The following is a 16209-nucleotide window of genomic DNA, read 5'->3' on the forward strand; positions in this document are numbered from 1 at the left end:
GCCAGCGAGTCACTCAAAAAGCTTCCCCAGGAGTTAGGAGTATCCAACTCCCACTGGAGCTTGATTAAATCCCAGCATAAGCTATTCAGAGTCCCGGGTCTGAAGAACAAAATGTGTGACAAAGTTTGATGACGCTGCTCATTCTCCGGAACTTCTGATGCTGGAGGCCGAATTCCAATCTAACCTGGGCAGGCGAGACACATTTTGGTAGGTCAAAGACTGCTTTATAAATCTTTGTCTGCAGCTCGTTCAATAAGTGCACTTTTTTGCCGCACCAAGGGGCCAAGCCATAGGATAAACTAGGCGGGATTTGAGAGGCCATTACTTTTAGCAAATGGGAATGGTTCAGGCAGTCTTTTTTTTTGCGTAATAATCTGTCAGCATAAATTAAAGATTGTGCCTTGGCTTTTAATGCCAATTTATGTTCTTTATGAGTTGCCCCCTGCCCGGTTAATACGCCCAGGTATTTATATGAGATGAGTTCTTTGACATTTGCCCCTTTGGCCATCCATTTGAACTTGGGTTTTTTTGTGGTCCACTAGGCGGACGATTTTGTTTTTCTCTTTATTTAGCTCAAGCTGTTCCATGTCAAAGTAGGCTACAAGATTATTTATTGATCTCTTTAAGCCAATAGGGGTTTGGCTCAGCAAAACTATGTCATCCGCGTATTGTAGGATGGCAACTGGTGTGTTGGCCATTTTCGGGGGGTGAGAGACTGGTTTCTCCATATGTGGTGCTATGTCAGATAAGAACAGGTTAAATAAGCTGGGGGCCAAGACACATCCTTGTTTAAGGCCTCTTTGCGTAAGAATACTCGCTGTAGTACTTAGCCCATCGCCTAGCTTGACTCTTGCCCAGGTTTCTGTATACAATGCGATTTTAGCATTGAGCATTTTATTTGGCAAGGCCCATGCGTCGAGTTTCTTCCAGAGCTGGCTCCTGCTCACTCTATCAAAAGCGGATTTGATGTCCACGAAGCAAGCGAACAGTTGCTGTTTTCTTATTTGTGCTTGTTCTGTTAGAAGTGCTAGGATGGCTATGTTGGATATAGTACCCATTCCTTGCCTAAATCCTGACTGGAACTTAGGATTTAAGGGGTCGATTAGGATCGCGGACGGACTTGCGTCCGTCCGCGACCCCAGAGCAGGAGGGAACCTCTGCATGGCATGCGGAGTTCCCTCCTGTGCAATTAGGATGTGACCGCCACCCTGGCGGTCACATCCTCTATTTTTAACATTGCGGCGGGTGCAGCTTCAAGCTGCACCCGCGGCAATGTTAAAAATGCACGCATTGCATTTGCATGCAGAAAGAGGCAGGCACAACGTGGTGCCTGCTGCTTTCTGCATTCAAATGCAGGGGGGTACCATAGGTACCCCCCACTCCCCCCTCACCTAGGGGGCCGCAACGGGCCCCCGCAGTGAAGTTCCGTATGCTTTTCCACGGCGGAAAACCCGTCGCGGAAAAGCATAATTTACTGGCCATCCTAATATGGTGGACGGTGTCTGGAAGACACCGTCACCATATTAGAGCTTTTCCACCGCGGTTGTAATCCGACCGCGGCGGAAAAGCTGCGGACGGAAACCAGGACCCACCAGCCATCCTAATCTGGCGGTGGGTCTTTGGTCAGTCCGCTGCAGTTTTTCCGCATCCTCAGGGCTGGCGGTGGCTTCCGCCGGCCAGGAGGATGCGGAAAAACCGCAATCATAATGACCCCCTATGTTTTTTTCTTCCATCCAACCTTGCAGCTGAATTAGCAAGCACGAAGCGTACAGTTTTGCTTCTACATCTATCAATGAGATTAATCTATAGTTTCCCGGCTTGCGATGATCTCCCTTTTTGAATTTGGGGTGGATGATACTACCCTTCCAGGAAGCCGGGATGTTGGACTCGTTGTAGATCTCATTGAAGAGTGGGGTGAGGATGGAAGACCACAAATCTGGGTTGTTCTTAAAAATTGAGTTGGGAATGCTGTTTGGCCCAGCCGCTCCCTCAGACTTTAACTTCCGTATAAGCCCGCTTAGCTCATTCGCGTTGGTCAAGGTGTTAGACTCGTTGGGGCACAACTCTGGCTGTGGGGGGCTGCCTTCCGCATGATCGGGATTGGGGAGGGCCTCTTTATCTTTCTGGTCGGCATCTTGCCCGTAGTGCATTCATTCGGGCCCAGTCACTGCCTGGTTCTACAGGGATTTCACATGGGCAATCCATGTATCTGCTCCAATTCCTGCTTCTTGCGTAAGTTTTGGGCCGGATGATAATTTGTTTTTTATGCCCCCCAAAACGCTGCTATTGGGTTTTTTGTTGGCGGATAGTAGTTGCAGCCAGATGGACCCTTTATACTTGGTTTATGCTCTCCCCAGATTCCTCTTGTAGGTGCCCCTTAATGCGTGCAGCTTTGTTTTTTCTACTTTATGGCCCTTTCTTTTAACCTGCAATTGCAGTCGCACTTCTCTCTTGATCTCTCTTTTTTGATTTCTAAGGTCTTGGGTGAACCTTGGTTTGCTTCTGATTACTGTTGATGGCATGCGTCCTGGGATGACTGGAAATCTAAGGACTAAAGAATGGGCCAGCTGTTCCCAGGTGCTAACGCAGTCGTTCTCTGGCTGGGGGCCTTGATTAGCCAAGAAAGTCGTTACAGTCTCCTCAATGGATTGGGGCGCCACTCCCGCCATTTTAACTTGTGCAGATTAAATTGTTCAGGCGCTTGCATAATGGAATTGATTTTTAATGCACACTTGACTTTATTTTTCACGTTCAAAATGAGCGGGACTAATTCACAAAGGTTAAATTTACACATGTATATCTACTCATATGTCTATCTACTCCTACCTCAAGATTTACCTCTCCTACTTCGACCTCAAGATGTCCCTCTCTTTTTTGCTATTTCCCATTTTCTATTAGAGTTATATGTAATAGACTTGCATTTCTCCGCCCGCTCCAATGAGGGTATGGAGCACCCCTTAAAGGTAACTTTTAACCTACTGGTGGATATCTCCGCCCCCGGAATGGTGATCTTCCTGTGGTAAAAGTATAGAGAGATTTAATAAACTTTATTCATTTATTGAAAACAATGTAAACTTATTTTAATGTAAAATGAAAAATATAATTTAATTTGTTGTAAATGTAAGTATACTTTTAAATATCAGATATGTAAGATCCAGTGCGACTCCCGTCAAAAGTATAAAGAAATGCTTTTTTGGCACGGTGGGGTCCCTGTGGAACCCCCATGAGACCTAGGGGTCAGGGTATTCCTACCCTGCCTCCTTTTCCTATTTTAAAATGTTTTTTCCTATGCCTTGGTTCAACTCCTGCGTCCTAAGAAAAAATCAAAAAAGCCCTAAGGGTGCAGGGTAGAGCTACCCTTAGCCCCTAAGCATGATTGTGGGGTACCAGAGGGGCCCTTCCAAGGTTCAAAAACATTTATTTTAATGTTGCTGTAGGTTTGCAGAGGACCTGCAAATCCACAGTAAAATTAACAAAATGTAAATCAAAAAAGCGTGACCTCCAGTCCGATCAAAAAAAAAAAAAAAACCTGGGTGGGCCCAGACTGGTTCTTGAATGCTTGATTTTGAATTGTTAAAATTTTCTGAATAGTGCTGAACCCTCTTGTGTTTAATGTTGTTATAGGACTAGTTTCTAGTTAAGGAGCATAGAGGGGAGTGCTCCTTGGTCTGTGCACTATATGACAACTCAAGACACTTTTCACTTGTCAGGTGCAGTGCTCAACAGCCTCTACCCTCATTTCACTTGCATTCACCCTTGATAATCCTATTACGATGGAAGAACTTGAAGAGGCAATAAATAACTTGAGTAATGGCAAGTTGCCTCTGGAGGTCTATAGAACCTTCTTCTAGGAGTTAAAATCTGAGCTATTGATTACCCTGCAACAAGCACAGGGTGGGGTAGTTCCCCCATCATGGGATGAAGCAAATATTATCGTTTTAAAAAAAAAAGGATAAATTAGCAGAGCTCTCAGGGTCTTATCAACCTATCTCCCTGGTAAATGGAGATGGGAAAATCTACACTTAATCTTAGCTTCTCGTCTAGCGAAAGTCATTACCCCACTTGTATCATTGAGACAGCATGGGTTTATAACCAACAGCGGCACTGTGAACCATATTAATAGGGTGGTAGCATTATTGGATAAGCTAATGAGCAGGGCACAACCCTTGGCCTGGCTTTGTAGACGCCGAGAAGGCATTCCACCGCGTTTCATAGAACCTTTTATGGGGGATACTATGCTCCATGGGGTTTGTTCCCGGATCTATCCAAGCAATTCAAGCGGTGTATAAGACCTCTAAAGCTCGAATTTGTATTAATGGCTTAGAATCGGAACTGGTATTTATAAGGAGAGGCACGAGGCAGGGCTATCAGTGCTCCCCACTTTTATTCGCATTGTATATAAACCTGTTTTTAACTACGTTAGAAAGGAACCTGAGAATTAAATCTGGAGATTGTGGACAGGAGCAGCTTTGAGTGCCAGCGTGTGCAGACGACATTGCGTTCTTAACAGCTGATACAGCAGTAGCAATACCCGAGATAGAACGAATGGCACATAGGTTCGGATCTGTATCCGGGTATAAACTCAACGCATTCAATAAAAAAAAAAAACCTATGCACTGATAAGACTTGTATCCAAAACCCTAGGGTGACTAATGAGGTAACTTATCTTGGGATTAGAATTAGGGCATGCTTAAACGAATTAGTAGAAGTTAACTGGAATGCCATTCTCACAAGCGTAAAGAGCCAACTAAATAGAATGGAATGCCTTCATCTCTCGATGGTGGGGAGGTGTAATGTATTAAAAATGGTAATTTGACCTAAAGTTTTATATGTTTTTAGATCTGTACCATTGGAACTCTCTAGGGGACAGTTACAGCAATTACAATAATGTTGTACTAGATTATTATGGGCTCAAGGAAAACCGTTGATAGCAAAGCATTTTATGTCACTACCCCGAGAGAATGGCGGGTGGGCTGTACCAGATTTTATATTTCATTATAATGCATGTATTTTACAAAATATCAGGATAATGCTTATTGGGGAGGATATAGCTAACCCTGCAGAGCAAACATCTATATATCAGATGTTACCCAGGAGGAAGCAAGGAATTGCCTGTTTAGAATACTTGAGTTTAATTACTATAAAATAACTCGTTTTAAGATGGTAATAGCTGCTTATAAGGTGTGGAGAACAGTACGGAGAAAGCTACAAATTGAGGGGGTCTGTTTTTTTACACCTATGAATACACCCAGTTTATTACCTGCTGTCTTCTCGGATAGGGTTGCTCATAAATGGAAAGATAAAGGAATTACATGTATAGACAACCTATATAAGGACGTAGATCTGCTCTCCTTCCTGAAAGTAGCTGATAAATATAAACTCCCTAAACAGATTTTTTTTAAATTCCTCCAGATGAGGGACTTCTTGCAGAAAAAACAAAGGATAATTGAGCCATACATGTTGGTTGAGGCCATCAGACGTAAACAACGGATTGGCAGGATACATAACTGTTTATTAGACACACAGAGAGATGATTTAGAGGCCCAAAACACAAGAAGGAGAAACTCATTGATATGCCAAAATATACACATAGAACAATCAATTGATATGGCAGGGAGAATTTTAAGATCATCTAACCTAAGAACACAGCACTTTAAAACTATATTTAATTGATGTCACACCCCTGCAAAAATGTTGAAATGAGGGGGACTTAATGATGGGAAATGTTTTCAGTGTGGGGCAGACTCGGTCGATATTGTACATATTTTTATACGTGCAGGAGGTTAGCTCAGTTTCTGGGCCATGTAGAAAAGTTCCTCTTGGAAATCACTGCAGCTGAAATAAATATCACACCGCCCACTATCCTGATGGGTATAGGGGACGACGTGAATAAGGGACATCCAGCTTTTGAATTTCGATATTTGATTTTTATAGCAGTAGTGGTGGCTCATCTCTGTATAGCCTCCATGTGGTTGCAAAAGGAAACCCCTACATTTGAAATCTGGAGAGCTAGATTCTTTGTCATTTTTAATTTAGAACATAGTTTATATTCCCTCAAGGGGACACCGAAATGGAAACTAGGTTTATCAATTTGGGGGCCAGTGATTAACCATATGAAGGAGTAATATGAATGTATTTATATATTGGGGGTCCTGTATTTTGTTCACAGTGTTTTATCCAGTTTTTATGCCTAATAAATTGGTATTAACCTCTCGGGAAATAATATGGAGTTTTATATGATGTATAGCTCATCTTCAACACAATTTTGTATGTACCTAAGTATTGGACTGCAAATTAATAAAAAAAATGTTTTAAAAAGAAAAGCAAAGGGGCAGGAGGTAAGCCCCTTTTAAGATTTTTATAAAATTCAATAGAATTCAAAAGCACACCCTAAGAGCTGTACAAGTAAAAACGAAAAAGTTTTAGTTTGAGATGACCCCTGTCACCATCAAGTTTGAGTGCACTGCTGGGGAGTAGTATATTGCAAATCATTTAGAGCTAGCCTGTCAGGTTTTTTAAAAAATCTTAAGGAAGGCAGCCTAGTGCCTCTGCACTGGAGCCTTTTAGTCCTAAAATGTGCAACACAGGCGCTCATGATGTTTTCTGACCCATGCAAAAACCCAAGTTTACACAATGGTTGGAATTCTTAGTTATGCAAATGTTATCACTCCCAGTAACTACTGGATGCGTTAAAGATTGCATAACCTTTCAACATGCAAACATAGAACAGGGAAATAAATGTGTGGTGTCTGGGGAAGTTTAGGGAGGGAAGTGCCTATACAAAAACACATCCACAAATGAGTATGGCAATTTCTTTTCACCAAATACACACCTACATCTATTGGAGTAGGGCCTCTAACAAAACATACTTAAATATGCTCCACCAAGCCTTGAGCAGACAACAAATGTGTTTAACCACTGGTACTGCAGCGCATTCCCACAGAAATGTTTAAGAGCAGGGAATAACACTAAGACTAACAGCATAAAATAACTAATGTAAAATAAATATAAATAAATTGCATTCATTTTTAAATATCTTCAATGTTAGAATATGTTTTAATAAAATTATTTTTATTTTAGTTTTAAATACATTTTAGCCATTAAATTATAATTTCATGTAATTTAATTAGTAACAGAATTATCTGTATATTAACATAAAACATAATTTACCCTACATAACCTTGTAATATAGCAATTAATATAAACGAATTAAAAAATAATTTGAATATAAAACATTAATTTAAAATACATTTAAATAAGAGGTAACATTTTTGAGCCAGTGTGCTGTGTCTTGCTAGTGTGATAGTCCTAGGTGAAGAGGAGTTATGGAAGGGTGTTTTTATATGTAATAAAAATATTCATTTTTCCTATTCACTTCTACACGGAAATATTTGCCCCAATAACTGATATCTCAACAAGCAGACAGGAAAATACTAATAGTAACGTTGTGGTCACAAAGCCAGTCGAAGGAGTATCTACCGTCTCATGTGATGGGTTAGAAATTCGTAAACTTGTAACCCTAAATCTAAGTGGAGACCTCAAGATTTAAACTTACTTTTACATATAGGGTGTATTATATTTCAGGTTGTTACTACAATGGCATAAACAAATATATATTGGCGTACAAATAAGAGAAAAGTGTCTCCTGCCACAAAAAAGAAACATACCACAGCACATTCATGATAAATTATTTAGATCAATGCTGATAATACATAAGTGAACAAAGGGATGGAGTGGTGACAAACTCAGATATTTTGGCATATAAATTGCCAGAATACCACATGCTTTCCTTATACATAGTATCAGTTTTTTCAACTAATTCTTGTATTAAGATTTTCAGCACATGCCTCTTACATATCGACAATTTTCAGTACATTTTCTGTCATCTTAAAACTTGTAACGTAACATTCGACTTACTATTTTTCTCAAAGTCCCAGAATACACAGCGAACTGGGGCATGGCGCTGAAAGAACAAACATGGCATTATTCGGGGGATTCATTATTATGACCGACAGTTTTCTGTGCTAGATTACTTTTGTTCCATTTCTAAACTGCAACTCAATGAAGCAATAGTATCATTATACACAATCATTTGAAAGTATTAAAAACATAATGTATGGCATTTGCATCGAACCTAGTAAACACTTTGGCTCAAATTGGACAAAACATTCCTCATATTTCTATTTTCTTTGATTAGTTTGTGTGAGGAAGCCACTGGCCTTCTAGAGGCGGAACAGAGGGCAGAGGTTTAGCTTCTTCACCACATGACCTCAACGATGAACCCAAGATTCCTTACAGTATTCTTCACGATGTTTGTCAGCTTGGACAGAGATTAAATCTTCTCGGTGAGGCAAGAAACATCATACATAATTCAAATCCGTATAAGCAATAAAGTAAAGCAGAGGTAAAGGAAATTCTAACAATACCAACACGGTATGCATTAGAAACCACGTGACGTTAAAAACAAACAATATTGCAAAGAAATCGATAAAGTAAGGGTAAGTGTCCATTAGCAGCTTAGCTTAAGAAAATACCCATTTATTATAAGAACGTTGAGCCTATGAGCATAGCAAAATATGCAAGAAATGTATATGTTAAAAATGAGTGGCAAATATAATCCTCCCAAAAGCAATGGCAACATAATTACCTGAGGATTTAAAAATTCCTAAGGAGGAATTATCCATTAGCCCCCTTCTTTAAATCGGGCCCTAAGTGAGATGGAAGTTTTTATGGGGCGAAGACCTTCAACTGAATGAAGCTATAACCGAGGTTTGGCTCTTTCTGCATTGTTAACATCAGAATTGGGGATTTGTACTGTGGAAAGTCATCTGAAGGAGTAGCTGGTAGGAAACAGAGTCTGATGTGGGTTGGCATGGGTCCCCAGTCTCAATACGTCAAAAGAAAAAAGATATTACAAGGAGAAAGAATACCTTACTTGAAAATGAGCAACTACAGCATTTGTAGGTGATTATGAAGTATTTTAGCTTTAATTTATCCTCAAACCTCAAGTGCAACAAACTACTGCAGATGTGAATAGCGCCCAGCAAACAACAAGGTGCATGCTGCCATGCCACAGAGATCTCAGAGCTGCAAGTAGCTTGTTCCAAATGTGGGCTCCCAAAAAGCCAAAGGATCTGCCTCCTCAGCATGCCAGGCGAGCTTTGGGGATGCAAGCCGGGTCGGCATTGGACGATCTGCGTGTCCTGGTGGGCACATAGCGGCTGACTCATTTCCTAAGGTAGACGGTACCTGTTCCATGGAAGGCTTTAAAAAAAATATTCAGGGCTTTACATGTTATACTCTCCCTAACTGGGAGCCAATGTAAGGACCTCAGATGAAGGGTCATGTGTGATCTGGGTTTTAGTTTGAGAATTGCTCTTGCAGCTGAATTCTGCACTACCTGCAGACGTTGTAACAGGTAGTCCGGCAGACCCAGATAAAGGGCATTAGTATAGTCCAGTCTGGACGTGGTCAGAGCCTGAACCACTGTCTTCCTGGAATCCAGGGGGAGAAGCGGTATACATTTCTTGAGCATCAGTAGTACTCCAAAACAGGTTCCTACTAGGGCTTGAACTTGGGTCCTCATCGATAGCTCATTGTCAATATGGATACCTAGGTTTTTCACTACCGATTGGGCAGTGCTGGAAAAAGAGAGGTCTGAAGGCCACCACTGAGCCCAATTGTTCTCGACAGGTTGGCCGAAGAATATAATCTCAGTTTTATCTCAGTTGCATTTAAGCTAATTCTGCTACAACCGTTTAAAACATTGGTGAGGCAGAATCTAATTATTGCCCCATTAAAGTCATCCCCTTTCTTGCATGAAAAAATCAGCTGTGTATCATCCGCATAAGAGACAATTTTTGACCCATGTGCCTCTGCTAATGATGCAAGTGGTGACCTAAACATTTATGTTTGGCATTGCGGCAGAGAAGGGAGGAGTCTAAATAATCTGTTTCCTGTGTTCCAGAAAAGATGTAATCCATGCCAGTGCATTCCCTTTTAATTTCAATGTTATTTAATCTGTTTAAGAGCATCTCATGGGGCACCGTATCGAATGCCGTAGACAAATCTAACAACATCAGAATTGCACTTCCCCATCATCAAGCTAATCTGTAAGGTTTTCAGTCACTTCCAGCAGGGCAGACTTTGTGCTGTAGTTAGCCCTAAACCCAGATTACGTGGAGTGGAGGAGATCATATTCCTCTTCGTATTCTGTTTTTCTACTACCTTCGTGAAAGCAGGAAGAACAGAGATTGGTCTATAGTAAGTAGGGTTGTTGGGGTCTGCGTTGGGTTTCTTCAGGAGAGGCAAGGTTTTTGCCTGCTTCCCAGCAGATGGCATGGCACCCGTAACCAGTGAGGAGTTTATTACCTTATTGACTGTCATGTTTAAGGTGGCTGCTAGTGCTGGTAACATTTTAGAAGGACAGGCATCAGTAGGTGATCCTGACTTAAGCCCAGAGAGATAGTTGAGAGAGTCTTTCAGTTTGAGGGCGGGGAATTGTGACAGTGACAGCCTTTGTAACAATATCTTTGAAGGGGAGAGCGAAAATACATCATACCCATATGAGTAGTGGGAGAGTGTGTTTTTTTCTGTCTCTGAGGAGAATGACTGCTGGATCACCTTAATTTTATCATGAAGTGAGCAGGCCACCTACCTTGCTCAATCGTCTGACGGTGCTACTACTTTGATCTCTGCTTTAGGGTTTGTGAACAATTTAACAATTTTAAAGATTTCCTTGCCACTGTTATTAGTATTAGTAATTCTATCTTCCAAATAACTCTTGTTGGCCCTCCATACTAGTTTGTAGTGTACTTTGAGTGCTGCCTTGTAGGTATTTCTGTCCTCTACAAGATACTGCCTGTTTATTTCCTCTCTAATCTTTTACAGTTACCTTTGCTAGTTCTCAGCACTTCGTGAACCACTGTGCCGAACAGCCAGTTCGTTTTGAGGTGCATTTGGACCAAGTGGACGCTGCCTCAATATTGGTCCTCAGCTACTCTTCTATCATGTGGGCATCAGATTCAGGATTGCCCGCCAGAGAAGGGGAGGAGGAGTCGAGCTTTTCCTTAAGGGATGGGATATCTATTTTATGGAAAGCGCTATAAGTGAGCTCGACTTTAGATTCCCCTGCAGGGTTTGGCTTCCCTGTGACTGGAATCTGAAAGGTAATTAGGAAGTGGTATGACCAAATTAACTGTGTTGAAGGATCTACCACCACCTGTAAGTCACAGATAATTTTGTCTGATGTGTGCCCAAATTTTGGGGTGGGACCAGACACAAAAGGTATGAGATTGCAGGCCCCGTTATTTCTAATAAGGCCCTCGCCTTGGGGTCATTAGGCTTATCAAAATGCAAGTTCAGGTCCCCTAGAATGAGTAGGTGTTTATACCTCAGGCAAGTGATACATTTATGTAGTGAATTGATAAAATTCCCAACTGCCCCCGAAGGACTGTAGATAAGCATTCCTGTGATGCCTTAGTGTGGTGAGACCATGCATCAAAAACCCAAACACTCCGCACCCTTTACAGGGTCAAGTAGAATATGGGAGCATGCTAGTTCCTGTTTGTAAACCACGGCAACCCCCCCTCCCGTCTCCACCTGCCTATCAATTCTCAGGATTTTAAAGCCCTCTGGAATTGCTGATGCAATTGTTGGCTTGGATGAGTCTGAAAGCCATGTTTCGGTGTGAAACATGAGGCCAGGAAGCTCATCCGATAAAAAGTCATGGACCTGTGCTTCATGTTTTTGGAGGGAGGGAGTATTGAGGAGTGCCGCTTTGACTTGCATACCCTGACTGCACGTGCTACTACATGTGTCCCTTTGAACTGGTGCCGAATTTACCTCTGCCCTACAATGCTCAGGAACCAGTTACAAGAGGTGCAGACAAATGAGTTAATGGTGTTCATGCTCTCCACCCTATTCCTGCATTTGTAATGACTGCCTAGGTCCAGTAGTGTACCACAAGTATAAATAGGGAAATTACTTAACTCAATAGGACACCAGGCAGCATGTCCTGCACCTGACGCCTCCGGGACGCTGAAGGGTGCAGACTGGCTTGCATTAGGCGCGCCGAAGGATGCACCAGCGGCGCGCCGGCTGCTCACGTCCGCGGCATGGCCAGGTTTAAGTACCCAATTGCTAAAGGCCAGGGAGGAGACTAGACTATCTCCCACCCAAGATGGCGGCCGGTGTGTGGCACAAACTGGAAGTGAGTGGTCCGGTTTGGTGATCCTCCCTCCACTCAATAAGCAACAGCTGTGGTGGACCGGGGAGGATTTTCAACTTATGTGAGATGGCTCACAGGAGCTGGGGTAAGTGAGCTAGGGGTCGGGATCCCAGGTTAAAACAGAAATACAGTGAGGCAAGATAAACACAATAACCAAATGGGCAGTGTCAAAAATAATTCTAAAACAAGTTAAAACCGATTAAAAAATGAAGATATCCTAAATAAACAGTTTAAAAGGATTGCCGCTTTTTCTGTTCCTTTATTTCTCAGTTGATTGACTCAAGCATTTAATGTACAATATACTAAATTCTGTAAGTAATGTATTGGTATTAATCAGGTACCTTTGTACAAAGGGCTTACGCATTTGGAATTTATAATTTAATTCTAAGGACAATTCAGTAGATCTAAAACAGTATACATTATTTACAATGGTTTAACCAAATTTCAAATTAAATATTAGATGTATTTATAATATCAGGACCTATAGATTCAATTCCCTTCAAAGTAATGTAGATGAGCAAACAGGGAAAATCGATTAAGAACACACTAGTATTTATAGCTCATATTCAAATAATTTGAAATTATAAGTACACTGGGCTATAAAGTACTAGCTGACTGCAGGAGAACAAAGATTCCACTAATTCCTATATCACTGGTATAAATGTATAGGAAGATTAGTTTTGTTAATGAATTAAACGAATAACAAACAGCTATACTGAGATTTTCTTCAGGAATGTCTGGGAAATGATTTGATATGAGTTTAAAACAATAGTTCAATGTCACTAAGCCCCTAGAAACAATTAGCATCATTGCTTTTTTAAATATTTTGATTGACGATTTTGTAGTGGTCACATAAATAAATACATACATCAACAAATAAATACATAAGATCCATCATATTCAATATAATTAATAAACAATTCTTACATTTAATCTAAATCTGCCCCAGCATCATTCTTCCACTGGTAAATTAGTGCCCATATAATCTTTCCAAGTTTTTTAGCCCTCCTGCTCTTTCACTCATAAACCCCTTTTTTCAAACTAAATGTAGATAAGAGCTGGGTGAGCCATTGGTGATAGGAGGGAGCTATTGTATCCAGCCAGGCTATGGAGATGTAGATTTTTAACACTGAACTGGCCAGAAATATAAAGTATGGGAGGGCTCCGCTCGACCCAGGGCTACTGTCCCCATCAACATTAGCTCGGTTGTTAGGGTTATTTTAATCTTCAAAGAGTGATCTACAAATTTCTCTATGTCCCTCTTAGGACCTTCCAGATATGGGCAAGAGGAAAACATATGGATCATGGAACTTTGGCAGCGAGGACATCTAGTACCACCTAGCACTCCCTATTTTGCTATTTTTGCCGGTGTGTAGTAGAGTCCAAAGAACATTTATAGTGTTGTACCTGAAGGCCTGAGGAGCATAATATTATATGTCCAATATTAAGGGATTATTAAAAAAACGATCCCTTCAACCCGTTCTTCAATTCCATTTATCTCCTTGTTCCTCTAGGTTGTCCTGTTGCAAACAATTTAACTTGCTGTAGATACGGCAAATTTTATAACCCTCTTTATCTCTTATTTTTTCCATAATAGCATCCCCCAGTTTTTTGGACTAAAAAGCTCTTAATCTGCAAGAATTTGAAAAAGTCCTTTCTGTCAATCCCATGACTATCTTGGAGCTCTGCAAATGACTAAGGGCTAGATGTAGGTAATTTGGATTTACCGATTCATAAATATCGAATTTTACTGATTCGGTATTTATGAATCGGCAAATGCAATGTAGGTAATAATTCGGTAAAAAATACAGAATCGGTAGGATTCGGTATTTACCGAATCGGTATTTACCGATTCGGTATTTGCCATTGATCCCATAGGAATGAATGTCAAATACCGAATCGGTAATTACCGATTCGGTAAATACAGACTAATTCAAGGGTGGCAGGGTGTCACTTTGACACCCTGTTGCACCCCTGATTAGGGCTTGTGTGACATGTGGCACACATACATGCCCGTACTAGTGTACATGCACAGATTTGCATGTACACAGGAATTCGTTATTTACCCCCAACTAATAGTTGGTGGTAAATGACGAATCCTTAAAGCCCTGTGGCACTGTTTACAGTGCCACCTACATATCAAAATACAGATTCAGTAATTTTACCGTATCGGTAAAATTACTGAATCGGTAAAATTACCGTTTCGGTAAAATTACCGAATCTGTATTTTGAGATGCCCTACATCTCAGTATACAAATACCGGTCGGTAACGGCCGAAAACCCGTATTTTCGGCCGTTACCAACCGGTATTTGGATACCTTTCATCTGGCCCTATGTTCTGCATTCTCAAAGAGGTCATCAATTGCCCTCACCGCTAAATCCTACCACCATTTCATAAGCACATTGTGAAGAATGTCCAGGAATGTTGGGTTCCTAAAAAGCATTGTGTAGTAATTCAATCTTCCAGCACCTAGTTTTCTCTTCACCACCACACATACCCGAAATGCATCCAGAAGGGTCTTAGATCTTCCTTTCTTATAGTACCTTATAGTAGCTTAGTTCCCTAATTTCTAAGAGCAAATTTTTGGCCTCACCTCTAACCAATAACTCATAAATGTCTGCCCTGCCCTGATTCCAAGGATCTAAGGGGATCCCCCTTAATAATGTAAAAAGAAAGTTGCTGTATAGAACAAGAGGGGAAGCGACCCTTGACCCCACAGGTAGGTCGCTCCCTATCCGCACAGCACTGCCTGTGTCTCCCTGCTCCAGCTGCTGCTGCTGAGAAGGTTCGAGGCCCTCCAACACCCGCAGGCTACCACCTGCGGCTCATCCATGGTGGCCAGTAGTATGCCGTGGGTAGGTTTGCTCTTCCTCCACTTTATTGCTTTTATTGTGTTGCCTGTATTTTCATTGTTATGTCTGTGACTGCTGTTGTTTGTCTTCCCCCACTGCCTGTACGTGGTCTGTGCCCCTTTTCCTTTCCTCTGTTCCCCTCGCTGTACCCGTGCTCTCTTTGCCCGGTATTTCCTTCTGTACCCATCGCTGCCCCTGTGTCTCTGCCAGGTTTTCCCTTCAGTTCTCCTTGCTGCCCCCTTGTCTCTGCCTGGTTTTCCCTTCTGTTTCCGTCACTGCCCCCGTGCCTCTCTGCCCGTTCTGCCTTCTGTTCTTAGCTGCCTCTGTATTTCTGTGTTCTGTATTTTGCCTCTGTACCACTTGTTTTTTCGTTATTTCTGTGCCCTTTTGTCTTCTGTGCCTCTCGTTTTCCCCTCGTCTTTGTGCCCCTTTTGCTTTCCGTTCCACTCGTTTTTTGTGCCATTCTGCTCTCTGTTCCACTTGTTTTTTTGTGCCCTTCTGCCTTCTGTGCCACTCGTTTTTCCCTTGTTTACGTGCCCCTTTTGCCTTCTGTTCCTCTCATTTTTTGTGCCCTTCTGCCCTCTGTCCCACTTCCTTTTCGAACCCTTCTGCTCTCTGTGCCACTCGTTTTCCCTTGTTTTTGTGCCCCTTTTGCATTCTGTTCCGCTTGTTTTTTGTGCCCTTTTGCCCTCTGTTCAACTCGTTTTTGTGTGCCCTTCTGCCCTCTGTGCTACTCTTTTTACCCTAATTTCTGTGCCCCTTTTGCCAACTGTTGCACTCGGTTTTGTGCCCCTTTGCCTTCTGTGCCACTTGTTTTTCCCTCTATTTTGTGCCCCTTTTTCCTTCTGTTACCTTTGTTGTCCCTCACTGCCCTCGCCGCTGCGTCCCATGCGGCCCGCCCCCCTGATGGCCCACTGCCCATTCGCTGCCCCCGCCTCCAGCCTCCCAGCTGCTACTCCCTCCCACCTCCCCAAATATACCGGCCACTGGCGTGCCAAAGGCACTCCTAAGGCAAGCCCGTCTGTGCCCGTCTGCGCCCGTCCGTGCCTGGACTGCACCCAGCACCAGAACCCCTGGCTACCGCACCCACCACAACGACAGCTGCCACTACGATGCCAGCACTCTGC

The 16209-nt window shown here is 42.2% G+C and overlaps 1 protein-coding gene across 2 annotated transcripts in view; it reads right to left on the bottom strand.

Moving 5' to 3' along the window:
• Positions 1-16209, bottom strand: part of ADGRG4 (adhesion G protein-coupled receptor G4) — a 1454718-nt gene that overhangs the window by 406605 nt on the left and 1031904 nt on the right. For both annotated transcript variants that reach the window (XM_086918649.1, XM_086918650.1), the window contains exon 18: positions 7918-7963. In XM_086918649.1, the coding sequence (XP_086774775.1) occupies positions 7918-7963 (46 nt within the window). The remainder of the gene's footprint in view (positions 1-7917; positions 7964-16209) is intronic.

This window comes from Lissotriton vulgaris, chromosome 4_1 (genome assembly GCF_964263255.1).
Source record: "Lissotriton vulgaris chromosome 4_1, aLisVul1.2, whole genome shotgun sequence".
In the NCBI taxonomy this organism is placed as follows: Eukaryota; Metazoa; Chordata; class Amphibia; order Caudata; family Salamandridae; genus Lissotriton; species Lissotriton vulgaris.